General features: G+C 41.2%; 1 protein-coding gene across 8 annotated transcripts in view; it reads left to right on the top strand.

The window, feature by feature from the left end:
* The window catches only part of GHR (growth hormone receptor), a 272,255-nt gene that overhangs the window by 197,144 nt on the left and 56,769 nt on the right, over positions 1-18,342 (top strand). For 5 of the 8 annotated variants that reach the window (XM_042995553.1, XM_007095431.3, XM_007095429.2 and 2 more), the window contains one exon: positions 336-401. In XM_042995553.1, the coding sequence (XP_042851487.1) occupies positions 336-401 (66 nt within the window). Of the gene's footprint in view, positions 1-335; positions 402-12,396; positions 12,492-14,489; positions 14,662-15,892; positions 15,938-18,342 lie in introns of those variants that run through there. The other 3 variants (XM_042995583.1, XM_042995588.1, XM_042995597.1) reach the window with 3 other exon arrangements.

Below are 18,342 nucleotides of genomic sequence, written 5' to 3'. Positions count from 1 at the left end.
TGAAACGAGAATTTATGTCCCTCTGCATTTTCACAAGCAAGGCTCAAGCTTGGACTCAGATGTTATAGGAAGGCAATTTTCCATTGTTTCTGACCACGTCTAGCCATGAGACCAGAGGTGACTAACACCAGGGTTTCCATGTGCTCTGATATTTATGAGTTCTTTTTAGAGGGTAGGTACAATTTTAATTTTAAAAAGAAAAAGAAAACAAGGGAGAGGATTATTGTGAGGTTGAGCCAGGTCACATTTTGTCACTTGAAAGTGAAATTGTAACAGAGTCACATCAGACCATTTTTACAGGGATGACTAATGGTTTTCTTCTCTTTCTGTTCCAGCCACACCAGCTATCCTTGGCAGAGCCTCCCAGAGTCTGCAAAGAGTTAATCCAGGCCTAGGGACAAGTAAGAATTTCAGTCCTTTTTCTGTCATCAGTGATACTGTCCATGCTTTACCGTATTCAAGCTCCAATTTTTTTCTCTGCCTTATTTGAGATTTGGTACCTGGATAAATGACTGATTGAATTTGCATAAATAAGCAAAAATATATATATATACTTTTAAAGGATGTCTTTTTCAGCTTCTCTACAAGAGGGCTTTTTCATCTCTCTAATTTGCTTGTCTTTAGAGGTTAAGTAAAGCCAAATTAATGTGAAGGGGAAAAAAAGATAAAATAATTGTGGACCAACAATTCGTTTATTGAATTTAGGAACTGCCTCCTTTTACAAATCGTGTATTATGTTGTCAGTATGATTTTGAGATGTTTATTTATCTAGTGATCTCATTGACAGTAAAGCTTTCCCTTCAACCATATCGTCTTATGATCCAAAATTCTGCCTTCAAGCAAGCTCTTCTCCTTAAAACGCCTTTGCACATCACCCTCTTGTCCTCTGACAATCTCCCCTTCATCCCCAAGACTGAACTCAGACATCAGCTCTGTGGGGACGCTTCTCTACATCGGCTAGAACCAAAGACTTGCTCTGCCTCTGTGCTCCCAAGGAACTTTGTCCACTGCTCCATTAGAGATCCCCTTCATGGTGTCTGAGCGTATATGCTGGTCCTGTGCGCAGAACTCAAACCCTCCTGTTTTAGAAGCCTCCACCATGTTCGTCTGTTCCCTAATAACCCCCTAATATGAGGGGTTAGAAAAGGGGTGGCTTTTTAGTGATGTTTGGGTTCTCCCAGCCAGTATTTTTCAAAGCCTTCACGCAGCAGATAATGTAACTTATTGCTACTTTCTGCAAGGAAATGAAAAGGAATCAGTTAAGAATGTCTTCCTATGTATAGAATGGTGGGGTCACTGTATTGTGCACCTGAAACTAATATAATACTGTATGCTAACTGTACTGGAATTAAAATTAAAAACTTCAGAAAGGAGAATGTCTTACTGACGTGCATGCTCCGCCCTGCATTGGTCTCTCCTCCACACACGTAGGACTCTGCTCCTCACTTTCCCTCGGAGGGGTCGTACGATTTTTCCCATTTTCTTTGTAAAGTCACGCTGAGCCTTGTTGCAATACAACCTCTGGGTATGGCAGACGTGTTGAAGAAAGTCCTGCCCAGTCATTTGGCATATGTTGATTTTCTGTCTTTGTGATAAGCAAGAATACCAATTATCCTTTCTCTGTGATATATCACAGAGATACTGACCTGCCCACACAAGGCAGAATACTACCTTTCCAGCTTCTCCTTTTCAAAAGTTAGCTCCCCTCCATCCCAGGACTGATTGGATAAAGTTACTCCCATCCGTGGATGTGGCTACCAGTGCACACTTTCCACAGTGCACATGCTTGGACACAGGGCCACCTTTATCATCCGAGCATCTCATTGAGATGCGACAGACCCTGGTGCTCTTATCACCTCCCTGTCACTGTATCCCAAGCGTTTAATTCTTTGCTAGCCACCCAGCCCTAACTCTGCACCCTGGGGAAGAAAGACATGAGTAAGATATTGTCCTAACATCAGCAATCTCATATTCTCACTCAGGAGATAACTTCACACACGAAGCTAGTGTTCAACGTGAACTGTCTGATCATTACGCAGTTATAATTCATACATTTCCTATGTGCATTTTTCTAAATTCTCAGATTCAAAGCAAAACCCCCATGGAGGAAAAACAAATTACACCCCCTCGGGGCAAATTCCAGGCAGAACTGACCTAACGTAAATAGATGCCACCACACCCCTCCAGGCCACCTGTAGTTTATTCTGGGGCTATTGTAGTAACCCCTGAGTAGCAGTCTCCCTCCTCTCCCCTTCTCCCCCCTCCTCATCTCTCCCTTCTTGTATCCACCTTCCTCTGCCAATGACAGTTTTAAGAACCCAACATATCACTCTGCTCTAAACAACTCAAATTTCAAACTTCAAACCTACCCCAAGCCACTGAAATCCAACATCCCTCATCCCCGCTTATAAGTCTACCCTACTTAGTACTCCCCAACAACACTGTGCTTTCCCACCCCTGGGACTTGCTCATTTCAGCCCGTCTTCTGGAACAATCTTCCTTCCACCTCACCCTGCCCGTAAATATAAATCCTGCCCGTGTTTAAGGCTCAGCCAGAACACAGTGCTTGGCCCGAAGCAGTACTTCCCTTCTCCATGCTCGTCTTCGAGGGAGATCATGCTATTTTATACCACTTTTAAGGAATATATCAAATGCTGCTTTGCAGTAGAGCTATTTGCATATTTCTCTTATCTCCCCATCGGGATTGTGAACAGCTGGATCTTATTTAGAGTTGTGTAATTCACCAGGCCTAAAACGGTACCTTGAACATGGTACCTTGAACGGTACCTTGCATATGAATTAATTAAATGGAAGCACCCTTCATAGCTCCCTGGTTACCCATCCTTCTCCACATTTAACAATTCCCACAAGCACCCTTTGTTATGGGGCCTCTGGGCTGGCTGGAACCCTCATGGAGGATCAGATCTCCCCACTTGTGTTAATTACACATTAATTACCCTGTTCCCATTGTGGAAAGGACTGCTAGGAATCAAATGGTTTACACTCCGAGGACAGCTTCCTTACAGGCAAAGGCTACGATATGGTAACAGTAGAAGAAGGGTATGCATTGGCCAGGGTCTGACCCAAGTGTGGGCCTTTTTGTCCCCTCTGTGAAACACAGATGTTCTTTGTCTCCAGATTTGGAATCACTGCCTAAGTGCCTGCCAAACACCTCTGTACCAGGAAGCCCAAAGTCTTCTCATGATGGGTTTTCTGTAGTAAGCCAGTGATGTAGGCACTTTCTAACTGTTTGGACGCCCTTAACCATCAGCCCCCAGGTTCCACTTTAGGTGCGGATTGTACACCAAATTACATTGCTAAGCCGCATTGACAGACTTCTATATCCTGCACATCTTTCTGAAAGAGATTTTGTTATCTCACTTTTAAAAGCCATTCCTTTTCACTGAATTTACTGCATATTGCTGTGAGAGTGTAAATTTTGTGATCAATGGCATTTCCACCTGAAATTAAAATGAATATCCAACCGGAGGAAAATATTGAAGTTTCATTGACTGGCATTTGGAGCATAAATGAGTCCAAGATTTTATGAAAATGGGCATTCTGAACATAAACATAATGACCAAGGTCAGAGTTAAGTTTTGAAAGGATTCCAAAAGATTATCATCTTAGATGGGCACAACAAATGAATTGCTTACAGTTTTATAAGCTCACAAACAACTTCCTTCACATCGTAAGTTACTTTTCAATAGAAACATGATTATGAGACAGAAGTTTGATACAGTCATCATCACCTTTACATGTCCGTATCTTATGGTCTTAGCCAGACTCCTGTCCTCGTCTGCTAATTTCTCTCTGTTACCTCCTGCTTTTCCCTATTCCAGGCCATCCTGCTCTCTGCTCCCATGTTCATTCTTCCTGCCTACGTCTCACGCAGTGATTCTTATGCCTGAACACCTTCAGTAGCCCCCCACTATTTTCTACCTTATGAAGAAGCTCATCTCCTTGGCATTCAAGAAGGTCCATCATGTGGATCCTAAGTGCCTTTCTAGCCTTATCGCCCTTGTATGCTATGGATACCCACATTCGTGTCTCTGCTTTTCCTGCTTCATTGTATCTATTCCTAATAACCCCTTCACCAGAACTTCCCTCTTCTTTCCTCTGAGTCAGGAACATCCTTCATGGATTGTTCTCTTTCAGGCATATTTCAAATATCACTTTATCCCCCAAGAGGATGAGTACTTCCATCTTGGAATCTGTGTAGGCCTTCCTTGCTTTCTCTTAAGGAAAGAGTATATAACACAGTACTTTTCAAAACTCAGCCTGTGGAGCAAGATAGCAAGACAGACTGTTTAAGTCCCCGATCTACCACGTACTTCCTGAGTGATCTTTCCTAAGTCTCATAAGCTCTCTGTACCTTGGCTGTTTGTTGTTTGTTTGTTTGTTTGTTTGTTTGTCTCTAAAATAGGGGTGCTAGCAGTACCTACCTCATAGCTGTTGTGAGAATTATAAGTGTTGATATATTTAAAAGAGTTAGAATAGTATCTGGCCCAATGTGTTTATTGTGTTCTCTCGTGGCCCTTATTTTATTCCAACAGGTATTAGGATTGAACTGGATGAAATGTCCTATACTCAGCTTTATTTTGGACCTTAATATCATGTCATTTGTTTCAACCTAATGGATTCTTGTGTATGCTTTCTATTCCTTTGTAATAGACTATATTATCCTCAAGGGTAGAGGCTCTATTGTATACGTCCTTGTCTCCCACAGTGCCTGACACATGCCAAGTGCTTAATGAGTAGTTTCTGGATTTTGTGCACACGCACACGCACACATGTAAAAAAAATCCAGGTTTTCCCTGATAGCATAATTACTCTTTGGCTAGCACAGAGCACCTCTATGCCCTCCAGCAGGCATTTATGAAAGGAGAGGGACAAATATATACAGGAAGAAAAATTTCTCTTGTCCATTGCTATAAACATGTACAGTCTTTCCCAAAAGCCTTCCACAGAACCTTAACTTCAGGTCATGGGACTGGTGTCATGGTCTAGTCTTAGGGTATGTCACAGGACCTCTATGTCATCACTGTGGTATTCTGTTGGCACTTCAGCTGCTGAGGGAAGCATAGCCCCACTCCTGCCTGTGACCCATCATTGCCCCCATCCAAGCTGAATGACCCTCTCAGCTTTGAGCATTCTTTTTCATCAGATATTTTCAACTTTATGGGCTGACGAGCTGACAATACGGCTAAAATAAGCACAACACAGGGGAGTGTGTCAGAGCAGGGATGGTATCTTAGAATCTGCAGGATTTACGTCTAACAAACAACTTGAGCTTCAGACATGCTTTAGAGAGCAGTTCTGACAATGGGTTCTGAAATTAAAGCTGACATTGAATTCTTGACAGGCGACTGTTTATAAATAAGTCAGTAAATGATTCAGTAAGTAAACACAGATTATTATGATCCCTTTTAAGGAAACAGTGTTTATGTTGGCTCTCTCTTGCACCCAGACTAGTGGTAGCCCTTCCTGACTCATAGCACTAATCTCCAGGTAACGCCAAGCATCCTACAGGTACTATTTACCGCCCCCCCCCCTTGCTTCTCTGAAGTACGAGGAAGACAGACAGAATTACGTACTTTACACAAGAAGAAATGGAGGTGCAGAGAAAAGACGTCCCTAGACCGACAAGACCAACAAGAGAGTAAAGAAGATACTGTCAGTGAAAGTACTTTGTATCTCTCCCAGGATACGCAAAATAAAGTGTAGACAATGCATATTATTGATAACTCAAATAACAGTGTTCAATTACAAGGCAAAATATGGCCTTGGCAGTGACTTTTTTCCAGCCCCAAACACCCAGACAATGCCTGCCATTACTCTCCAGCTGTTCGTGTTTTATCATACACTGTCCTGTTTTCACATGTAATTGTTGGGAGATAAAGATTCTTTGTAAGATAAATACTAGGTCTTAACTTTTTTATCCTTCCTCAATTCCTAGCAATTTGCTGAGCCACAATCGGGGGTAGGTAGACGTTTCCTACTTAATCTACAAGAGAGCTGTTCTCTGTGCAGATGCATCAGCCAGTGTTAGTGGCACTGTGGGAGTGGGAAGTAAGCCTGCAGCTCAAGGCCAGCCTCCTCAAGTACTTGCAGCTCCTTACTGGTTATAAACATTTATCAAGGTCTTTTCTTTCTTCTGGAACCCAAACAATAAGAAAGTATTTAGAAATCTGTGGACATAGGCCTCTAAAAGCCTTGAATCTTAGAAGTGACTGATTTTTTTTTAAGTCTGCGAAGGATGACTAAGTAACTCCCTAAAAATCCCAGTGGGCCCTTTGTGTGCTCTATACACCAATTTCTAGTTTGGTTTCTCTTCCAAAGCATAACACACATTTTTCAAGGATGAAATCCAAGATAAACGTTCTTTCACCCTGGGTGACCTCAGTGGGTGGTGAATACTTTTTAGACTCTAGAAAGCTAAAGCCTCCCAATGTTGGTTGTGACCTTGGAGTTCTTCTAGCCTGCAGCCTTCTGATTCACTGCTGAGTTCTTCAAAACCAACTCTGTAATTACCGCTCTCAAGAGAGCTCTGGCTTCTGCACACAGGAGCCTCTCTAGGGAAAGAACCCCTGAATCTGTCATTCCAGAAGAGCCTTTGACCACCCCAGCTTCTACTTGTGATGAACAGTTTCTTCAGATAATATACACGTGTACATTGGGGGAAAAAATTTGAATTTGTTATATAGGTGTGCACTGATTTTAATACAAATTAATCTATACACTTAGACGATACTACATCACATTTATAAAGATTCATGGAACTCAAACACACATGCCATTAAATAGTAGTTCAAATAAGAGTATGCCTCATGGCAAATATATGCAATATGAAATAACATATTTAAGTAAGAAATAACTCAGGTGATTAATTACTAAATGAAAAATGTATCACTTAGAAAAGAAGTTATACAACTTTCAAAGGGCTTCTTAAAATATATGATTTCGGGCACCTGAGTGGCTCAGTCAGTTGAGTGTCTGACTCTTAATTTTGGCTCATGTCATGATCCCAGGGTCATGGGATCGAGCCCCACATCAGGCTCTGTGTTGAACATGGACCCTGCTTAAGATTCTTTCTCTCTCTCTCCCTCTGTCCCTCCTTGACCCACCCCTCTGAAATAAAAAAAAGTTTTAAAAAAGAAAAGGCCAATACTCCAAAAAAAAAAAAAAAGGTATGATTTAGGGGGACCTGGGTGGCTCAGTCAGTTGAGTATCTGACTCTTGATTTCAGTTGAGGTCATGATCTGAGGGTCATGGAATCAAGCCCTGCTTTGGGCTGTGCATTGAGTGTGGAGCCTGCTTAAGATTCTCTCTCACCCCTTCTGTCCCTCTCCCAGCTTACATTCTGTCTCTCTCTCTCTGTCTCTCTCTCTCTCTCAAAAAAAGTATGATTTATAAGAAATTGATTTGCATGTAATTTGCAATCTGTGATACAAAATAAGCTATTTTCTTTTAAGGTCAACAATTATTTAAACTACAGGTTGGCAAACTATAGTCCCCAGACTAGATGCTTGCTTTTGTAAATAAACATGCCTATTTGCTTCAGATTGTCTATGGCTGCTCTGAGGATAGACTAGTCATCATGTTTGTATCGGTTGTTGTGTCTTAGTCTCCTATAGAAAATTATTTTCAATTTGATAACTGACATTAATGAGGATACTAGATTCACTATATGAATTTACTTCACAGTCAATTCTTCTGAAATACACTATATTGTAAAGTAGATTAAAAGTATCTTCTAATCAATGTGGACATGTGGATTTATTATTATTATTATTATTATTATTAGTGGTGGCAGTGGTGGCATTGTTATTGGTACTCTGTCAGATGAAAGCATCTGTAAATGCTCGGTGATGGATGAAACAGGCAATAATTTGCAACTCAACTGTCTGCATACATCATCATTTTCACATAATACGTATCTTATGAAGAATTATAGTCAGTATATCACATGGCTCTAGTGTGAGGGCAAACCTGACTTTACAGGTCTGTAAATCTTTTATAAACTGACTGTTGCCACTGAATTCCAGCCAAAGAATAAAGACAGAAGACTCTCTTGTTAGGAAACCGTGTAATGGAAGAGACTCCTAAACCTGAAACCTCACAGCATCACCATCGATGTTAGGATTCGGATGAATAGCCTTCATGAGTCCTTGAGGTATTCTCAAGTAGCAATCGTGTGTTTACTCCTACAGGCTAACTTCTGATTTTTCATGTTTTATGGAAAAGCAGCCTTGAACACTTCTTTATTCTCTCTTAAAATTCTTTAATAAATGAGAATTTTCAAACTCCAAATTTGAATTAATGGGAAAGCAAATATTTGCAGGCGAGCCCATCTGTGGTCTAGTGCTGTCGGCACACGTGGCTATGTGCACCTGTCGCTATGAAGCTCCTGCCAGGCAAACCCCAAAGAAATGGAGAAGCACCTGGATAGCATCCTTTCCGCTAGTGAAGCTTTTCTGTTTCTGAATTCCAAAAGCATTTGAAGTTGCCCATCTTTTGCATTCAACTCAAGTGGCTTGTGTACACCTGGTGTCTTCCCTTCTAGATTGTGAGTTATTTTGAGAGCAAGGACATAGTCTTCCTCATCTTTATATGCCCTGTCCTTTCCTTCACAATTTAAACAGGGCCTTGCACAAAGTGGGAGCTTAATATTTGTCAAACTGATATCATGTGGAGTTCCAGGAATTACCTGAGAGCAACTGCTTCTAGAAGGGAAGTGGAGGGAGAGGTGTTAGCGAAGACTATCATGATATTTGTTTGGCATCCCAATTCCCCCTACACACACACACACACACACACACACACACACACACACGCAGATGAGTAACATAATTGTTTCCTCAAACTTGAGAGCAATAGATACATTTTCCTCTTCTGCCATTTTTCTTTCTCATGGGGAAGAGAAGAAGGTCCTACGGAAGCCTTGGAAATATTTGCTCTTATCAGACAGTATTGGTTTTGGCAAACTCTTATTAGTCCCAGTTGATGTCATAGGCTATCTGATGAGGACTTTAGGGTTTGGGAGTGGAGACCACAAGTTGCCTTCTGTGTATGCCCCCAGCATCCTGCCAATATGCCACGAGCTCCAACTTATCCAGCTATAAACGAAGGTGTCAACAGCTGTCTTTAAGGGTCATTGTGAGGAGCAAATAGGTACATAGAAAAATTCCTGGCACAAAATAGGTATGGAATACTTGTTAGCTATTTTATGGTCTTTACTACTGCTGTCACTGCAGAGTGGTAGAAAGAGCGGTAGTGGCCTGGGCCCCCGGAAGTACCCTCCCTCCCTCCTGACCCCACTCACCAAAGCTTATCTCCAATTTAAGTTCATTTCTACTGGGGGGGGGGCAGTAGGAAAGAGGCTAGATCTTATATAGTATATCTCACATCTGAGTAGTATATATTTTAAGAAAATAAAATTCTCACAGATTTCAGAGAATGTTTGAATAGCCCAGTTTGAGGATAATTGATTTAACAAATAAATTTTAATGTTATGGACATGTCTTTTTCATTCTGCTTTAATCTCTTAAAAGAGTGCAAAACTTAATTTCATGGCCTGAGAGACCCTCGTCCCAGAAGCCCTGCTTTTGGGTCCTGCCACGAGCACCGCCATCTGGACTAGCCTGTTTAAGTCAGGGAAGCAGGGGGCATTGGAAGGGGAAGCCTGAGGGGTTTGCCACACTCTAGACACCAGAGGACAAGACATGGGCTCCAGGCAAGAGCCTCTTCCTAAGGAAGAGGGTGCTGGGGAAGAGAGCAAAAGGGCAGCCTGAAGCCCAGCCTACTTGCTTCGCAGGCAGGATTAGGTAAAATGTTTGGCACCTAGTGAAATGTTATTGCCTTTCCTTCCTCTTTTCCCTGAAAGACTGTCCTTAGGCATAGACAAGAGATGAGGCTGTACAGATCACTGAAGTGTGTGTCATCGAAACAAACTGTCTACTTTTCCAAAAAGCATCTTTACCCCCTGCTAGACTAAACTCAGTCCCAAGGAACATTTACTATCTGGATGATTCCTTTGACAATAATCGTGTGCTGTTTTATTGTTAGGGTTCTCTTATATGGAGTCACTAACTTAAAATTTGTTTTTGCTTCAGGAGTTCAGCTCTAAGGAGGATTCCTGGATCAAATTTCACAGCCGCAACAAATAATACATTAACTAGTGGTGACATACTCAGGCCAGCACCTATGACAGCCCATTTGACTCACGCTACAGGTGAACTGTGGCTGTGCCGGAGCATTGGAGCAGGAGCTCAATGGAACAGAAAGAGGGGGGATAATTTCCACCCTACTTCATGACACCTCACTATCCTTACCCATTGTCTCGAGACCCCCTATGCCCTACTCTAAATACCCTGCCTTTCTTGGATGAAGGCAAAAATTGTGAATTAGATGAAATTTTTCTTTGGTGCCTTCCCCCAAATTTAGTTTGTGACTGAACAATCTTGGCTAAACCATGACTAAATAATCTCTTAGGGTATAGTCAGCCTCGATGTGAGTTTTCAAACCAGAATAACACATGCCAACTCCTTCCTGCCCTGCATACCTCCCCTTGTTGAGGTTTTTATAAAAGCAGGTACCTTGTTATTAGTCATCAATTATTGCCAGGACAAGAGAGGAGTCTCCAGCTCCTTTTGGAGATACCCAAAGCCTGGGAGATAAGTATATCAAAAAGATACCTGGGGAAGCTAGGCTGCTAAGAAAGAGAACACCTAAGAAAAGAAATAAAATATTTTCATATGGAAAGAGTCTGGGATGAAAGAAGCAGCCTTTTCAGGCAGCTGAGTGAAAGAAGCAAACTGAGTCCAGAAGGATTAGAAGTCTTAGGAGACCAAGATTTCTCAACTACCAAAAAAAGGGAAGCTCAGCTTTATTTGGGCTGCAAAATGAGAATTCCCTTCAAGTGAGATCATATGATTCATCTGACAAAAGCTGGTCTCCCTCCCCTGTTTGAACCCGTAAATCCTTTCCTCTACTCACACAGCCTTGGCCACTGTCACCACCTGTAACAGTTCTAATGTACCTCTTAAGGGATGGCCCATAAATATTTTTTCTGGACTACTTTCTTTGAAAAACAGAGACCTGGAGATAAAGGGCTGGAGGCTTGATTGGTGCATCCAGAGCCACAGCCACAGACTAAAATCCTAACAGGATGTCAATATAAGCAGGTGACTAACCCTTCAACCCCCAAGATCCTAAAATGCTGGTTCTTGGTGAGTGTGTCCATCAGAATCACCTGTGGACATTTTCAATAAATACAAATGCCAGAGGTCTCCCTCAGACCTGCATTGATGGAGCTCATAGGTATTGCATTAGTTTCCTGAGACTGCTGTAACGAAGTACCATAACCCTGGTGGCTTAAAATAACAGAAATTTATTCTCTCACAGTTATGGAGGCAACAAGTCAAATATCAAGGTGTCATCACTGTTTATTCTCTCTGGAGGCCCTGAGGGAGAATCTGTTCCATGCCTCTCTCTCCTCGGTTCTGGAAACTGCTGCCAATCCTTGATGGTCCTTGGTTTGTAGATGTATCACTGCATTCTCTGTCTCCATCTTCACAGGCCTCTCCCCTGGCTCTGTGTCTATTCTCCTTTTCTGTCTCTTATAAGGATACCCATCATTGAATTTGGAGCTCTAACCTAGGATAATCTCATTCTGAGATCCTTACCTTAATTATATCAGCAAAGACCCTTTTTCAAACAAAGATCACATTTCACAGGTACTAGGGATTAGGATTTGGGCATATGTTTGAAGGATACAATTTAACCCACTACACATATATATGAAAAAAAATCCCCTCCAAAAATGATACTCTGCACACTCCTGCAAAGAACTCTGCCCTTCATGTATTAGCCCACCATTTCCCCAGTGCTTAGGAAATACTAGGCCATGCAGAGTTAAACAGGCTTCTTTACTGCAGAACTACTCAGATTCTCTAATCTGCTTGGGTGCATTACGATTGTCCCAGAAAAAGAAAAAAAATTAGCACTTCCTGAAAATAGTTGGTTGGGGAACTTCTTTTCAAGGGATTACCTATTACTGCTTCAGTGGCCACTGGTGCTCAGGGGAGCACAGGCTGCAGGTAACTGGCACTTTCACAGCTCTGGTCAGTGATTTGGGCATGCTGTGCGTCTAGCATGTGAGTGTTCAGACATTCAGGGTGTACTGATCCCTCTCTGAGTATGAGTGCATCCTTCAGTAAATATCCACCGGGGTTGTCTGGAAAGTTTATGTAGGTGTGTGGATTTTTAGATGTCATCTAGTCTCTGGTCTTGCCTTCTGCTATTTTCAGAGGGATTGTGATGATAGAGTGGAGAAAGGGGGAATGGAAAAGGAAAGGTAGCCAACATTACACAATGTGCATTTTTTTTCTCCAAAATGCCCAGAATAGCCGAAAAAGGAGAAATGACTTCATCATTTTTATTCCTGTAATTCCAGTCTCTCAACAATGGCATCAAAATTTGATTCATCAGTAAGTTCATACCAATATATTGTTTTAAATGGTCACCTTTGGAGGTTACAAGGGTATGTACTCATTATTCTAAAAATTGATACATCAAGGGAAATACGCTATTTCTTTGAATTTTTTGTATGAATTGCATTTCAGGGTAACTGAATAGTTGGTGAAGAAATGTTTTCTTCTTGTGTCTCTCTCTTGCTAATATATACCTTAGCTAGCATGTGAATGTGTATATAAATATGAATATGTGTATGAATATATATGTATAGATGAAATGGTAGGATTAGAAATCACCAGTTTAGAACCCCTAATGAAATTATAGATTTGGGCAAGGTTGTCAGTGAATGATAAAATACTTCAGTGAACTCTGTTCTGGGTGATTCAGGCTGACAACACTTTGAACCCAGATCAATCTTACCAACGTCTGATATTATATGTCCCTGACACAGGGGTTTGCCACACCACCCATGATAGACTCTTTTCGTGAGTGTTAAGCTGAATTACATTAAGCCTCTAGGTCTTACTGCCTGTTTATAGGAAATAAGAGGCATAGAGGAACATTGTAAATGACTCTAAGATGCAATAAGCTGAAGGAAAATATCTTCAACCAAAAAAAAAAAAAATCACAATAAAAAGAAGAGAGAAGAAATGTCATGGATTTGAACAGACAAGACATTGTGTGGGCCTAGTTTGCATCCTGATTCAAACAAATGAATTGTCAAAAGACATTTTTAAAGATATTTTTTAGAAATTTGTGCACAGACTGGGCATTTAGTGGTATTGAGGGATCATTAATAATTTGTTAGGTATAATATTCGTATTAATTTTTTATTTTTTTTAATGTTTATTTGTGAGGCAGAGAGAGATAGAGGATGAACAGGGGAGGGTCAGAGAGAGAGAGAGACACAGAATCAGAAGCAGGCTCCAGGCTCCAAGCTGTCAGCACAGAGCCTGACGCGGGGCTTGAACTCACGGACCGTGAGATCATGACCTGAGCCGAAGTCAGATGCTTAACCGACTGAGCCACCCAGGCGCCCCATTAATTTTTTAACAGGAGTGTCTATTAGCTTTTAGAGATAGCCATGTAGGTAGTTATGGGTAAAAGCAAATGACCAAAAAATAGATAAACTACACAAAACAGGACTGGTAAAATGCTAATAATATTTGAAGCTGGGTGATGAATATATGTGTTATTGTTATTATTAATCATAATGTACATGGTTTTACTAGTGTTACTCTTATTATTATTTAACATGGTTCACTAAGCCAGGCTCTCTATTTTTGTGTGTATTTGCATATTTTTATCTGTTTGCGTGTATTTCCATAATAAAAATAGAGTAATACCTCATAAACAATCTCAATCCCCATCCCCTAGTAAAGACAATTCATATTCCCGGTGAGACCCATGAAATTAGCCTTACTAGTGACCAGAGTGTTATCTCTCTGAAAAGTAGGAAAGACCCTCATAAGAACACATCAGTTGAGAGAACTGCTGTAGGAAAAACCAGAAAATGTTTGCATTCTGGCTAACTAGACATTAATGTGTTACGCTGCACGGTGTAATCATGAGGGTTGATGTTGAAAGGCGTCCTTGGTTTCAGTTGGCAAGGAAAAATATAAACGACTTGGCTAAAATTTAAGGTTGTGGTTCTAAGTCGTATTTGAGCTCAAGTTTGGAAGATTTCATTGCTGCTATTACCTAGTGTGATGTTATTTGCTTGCACAACAGCTCTGCTCTAGGTCTGACACTGGTGCAAACATTTTCCTAGAGCTGAAGTCACATTATAGTAAACACTGCTGTATCCAAGTAGAGATTCTGGGATGATACGGCCACAGAGCATTTACATTCTGCCCCCGTGGGTTAGCCTCTCACCACTCATAAAACAAGACATAGGAAAGATAACCAACAGGCTTTTGATTAAGTCACAAATCAAAAAGAAAGAGAAAGAAGAGAGAACGAGTTAGTTGCAATTTTCTAAATGGAGTCTTTTTCTCATTTCTACTTTCTAGCTATTTTCTCTTAAAGCCACAGCTTGACGGCTTGCCATTTACAAGCCTACAGAGAACATTTGGAATATGGCCAGCCACCCCTGCCCTTGTCCATGCCACATGGCCTGCTTTCTCCCCAATCACCTCTGCACAATGTCCCAAGTCGGGAGCCTAGAGGCTGAAAGCAGTGCAGGTAACATAGTCATTCAAGTTCACGTAAATAAGAAGAAATCCAAATGATAACCAAAAATAATAGAATTTCATTTCCAGGACTCTTCAGTTGCCTTAATGTTGCTGACTGATTTCTAGGAGCCCTAGGCTCAGCTCTTAGATGTCTCAGAACCAAGGAGAGGATCATTTTTACCATATGCATTTGCTTATTGGCCTAAAAGCTTTCAAAATTTATTCATAACTTGGCCTACACCTATTCTAAAAAGAAAAAGAACAAAACCCCATATACTTGGGAAATAATCCCTAAAATACAATCACAAGACATGTACCTAGATATGTCTTCCCACCAAGTCATCCTTTACGGTTGACCACAGTGTTGTCTCCTGTTCTTCCTACACAAAGGTTCCACGGAGCAGGACAAGGCAAAGAGCGTCAAGGTTTTATGAAACATTTTAAAACAGAGGCTTTGGACAAGCAAGTGAGAGGTGCGCTGAAAATGCAGTATCTGTCTCGACCTCTCTCAGTGTCACAGAATTGACAGGTGCTGTCTCCTAGCTGACTACCAACGGACCCAGCAAACATAATCCCAGCATGTTCCACTCACTTCCCATTTCTCTCTTTGCCAGACTGAGTCCATACCCATATAGTAAGAAAATGGTAGCTTTCAGTCTATACCCAACTGAGGGTTTGACATGCAAGCTAATATGGATAAATCTCCAGTCCCTCCTAGTAAAAGCAAAAGCTTTCTTTTTATGCGTCCAGGTAAATAGTCAAAAGACAAGTTTAAAATAGATTATAGTTAAGTTCCATGAGGACAGAGATTTTTGCCTTGTTCCTTGCTATGTACTTGGTACCCAGAACTGGCCCATATGGCAATGAATGAAATATGTCTTAAAGGAATGAATGTCCCTCAGGACAGAAGTTTTCTGTGTTTGGATGAGTCATCATCATGTAGCTTCAGAGCCTAGATAGAAAATACTGCCACGATGTTGGTCCTGCAGACGGTCTTGGAGTGCTTGGGCATGATGGGCAGCAAAGCAAATCAAGTGAGGACATCCTCTAGGCCCCACAGGGGCCACCAGCCTGTTGGTCTCCATCACCTTGCCCATCCTAGATTTTCAAATTAGGAGTCATTGTGGCAGCCAGACCAGGAATCATGTCTCCCGTGCTTTCTCATATTGGGGTTTGGGGTTTTTATTTTCTTTTTTGACTTCTAGGTATCCAAAATTGTTGTTTGGAGAAGTATATTCAGACCATGACTCTTCCATTACCACACATTTCTGTGACCAACAGAGGAGGTAACTGAATCACTTAAAATGAAGCAATTCCATCCTCTTTAGTACACTATAAACATAGTCTTAGCTTTGACTGTAATTATAGTGGATGGTGCTGCTGAGAAAATGGTGTAATTATAACATTACGGTTGAGAACCATCTGACTAGAAAACACTGAGCTGCACTGTGTAAGGTTTAAGATGGGATTTTGGTCCTTTTTTCATTATGAGTGAGACTAATTAGCCAACTGCAACCAAGAGCTTTGTGGTATGATATTAATACTATAAGAAAATCAAAAGCCTAAGTAAAAATGACAGGAAAACCTGATGCTTTTCTTTAACTTTCACATGTTCTTAGAAGATCTTATATGAAAGTATAAAGAAGAGTGGAGAGGCTTACCAACTTTCAGGACGCATGAGTGAAATTACAAGGGGATAGCTTAGAAAAATCAGCACTCTAGCTGGCTTCTCCCCTCTCCCCTCCAGGCAAAAGGATCTTACACAAGTATATCAAGTGTCTAAAGTTTTATTTCCCTGAATATGGCTTTTTCCCCCTCTTGAATAGACTTACCCAATGGTCCAAGATTTTATGCTACCATAAATTTTTAAAAAAGTGTTCTGTATCTTGGTTTGGATATGGATGACACTGCGTGTTTTTGTCGAGTCATTGAAATGTAAACTTAAATTTATGCTTTGCACTATGTGTAAAGTACCTTGGTTTAAAAAATGTTTTTAAGTTTATTTATTTATTTATTTATTTTTAAATTTTTTTTTAATGTTTATTTACTTTGAAGAGATAGGGAAGAGCATGAGCAAGGGAGGGGCAGAGAGAGAGACACAGAAGCCACAGCAGGCTCCAGGCTCTGAGCTGTCAGCACAGGGCCCGACGTGGGGCTCGACGTGGGGCTCGAACTCACCAACCGTGAGATCATGACCTGAGCCGAAGCCGGATGCTCAACGGACTGAGCCACCCAGGCGCCCTTTAAGTTTTTAAAGACCAGAGATTTCCAGCAACAAGAATAAGTAGAAAGAGCATAGTTAGAAAACCTGGCCTGGTGTACCTGCTCCACCATATAAAAGTCATGGACCTCTTGAAGCCTATGTCTTTCTTTTCAAAAATAGAAATATATATATGTATTTATTTTTAAAGTTTATTTTTATTTATTTTGAAAGAGATACAAAGAGCAAGGAGGGGAGGGACAGAGAGAGAGGGAGACAGAATCCCAAGCAGTCTCCATGCTGTCAGCACAGAGCCCGATGCGGGGGTCAAACTCACGGGGTCAAACTCACGAACACTGAGATCATGACCTGAGTCAAAACCAAGAGTCAGATGCTTAACTGACTGGGACACCCAGGCACCCCCAAAATGCAAATATTTATATTTACACTCTTACCTTCACAAGGATCAGGTATGACAATGATGTGCACATTGCTTCCAAGTGTTCTGGGACTCTGTAACTCATAAGGAGTTCTCAGGTTTCCTCTCAAAGGAGAGGAAATTATGGGTTGCTCCAAATAGTGAAACAGGGTGGCAAAGAATCTCTGTCATGTGACTAGGTCTGGTTATTTTTTCTGGTGAAGGGGGACATGGCTGGCACTGCAAGGTGTGTGTGTGTGTGTGTGTGTGTGTGTGTGTGTGTTGGAGGATGAAAGGGAAAATAATTTGTCTTCCTGGCTTCATCTCTACTCCTGGCTTTTCCTAGAGCCTTATTCCTCTCTTTGCCCCAAGCCTGGAAACAGGGACTCCTCACCCTCCTTCGTTCATAAACATCAGAAAGCTGAGATTTCATTTGGCCTTCTCTTACCCTACTCCCTTGGTCTATGAATGTTCTACATGTCTAACAATAACAATAACAATAAGGAAGAGAAATCAAAATAAATGGAAATATTTCCTGTGCACGGCTGCCTGCAGATTTGGGTTGTTGCACTTAGCTTACTTGGTAGTGTCCTCAATAAACCGTGACAAACTGCAGTACCTGTAGCTCTCGAGATCTTGCCTCTTAAAACTGACCAATATTTGTTGTTCCTGGAATCAGTAATGATAATGTCTCTCATCTGAGAGGTTCAGAAAGCACAAGTGATTTTCCTAAAACTTCCTTCAGATGAGAGTATTTGAAAAATGAAACTCAAAGGCACAGCCCTCTTAGAAGTCTTGCCGAAGCACTCAGACAGGCATGGCTTGAATCCTGACGTTGCTGGTCACTTAGCTGTGGGATTTTGGACGAGTCACTTAACCTCTGAGCCTCAAACTGCTGATCTGTAAACAAGGATAAATACAACCAACTTCGTAAGCATGCATGAAAGTTTCCACTGAGCCGATGTTAGTTTCCTTCCTTTTTGCTATCCAGCTCTGAAAATGCAGTGGTGCAGGAAGCCATTAACATTTCATTAACACAAGTGAAAAGCATATAAATGTATCAACCCCAAGAT

The sequence above is a fragment of the Panthera tigris genome, chromosome A1, assembly GCF_018350195.1.
Source record: "Panthera tigris isolate Pti1 chromosome A1, P.tigris_Pti1_mat1.1, whole genome shotgun sequence".
In the NCBI taxonomy this organism is placed as follows: domain Eukaryota; kingdom Metazoa; phylum Chordata; class Mammalia; order Carnivora; family Felidae; genus Panthera; species Panthera tigris.
This window is presented reverse-complemented; position numbering and strand designations above follow the sequence as displayed.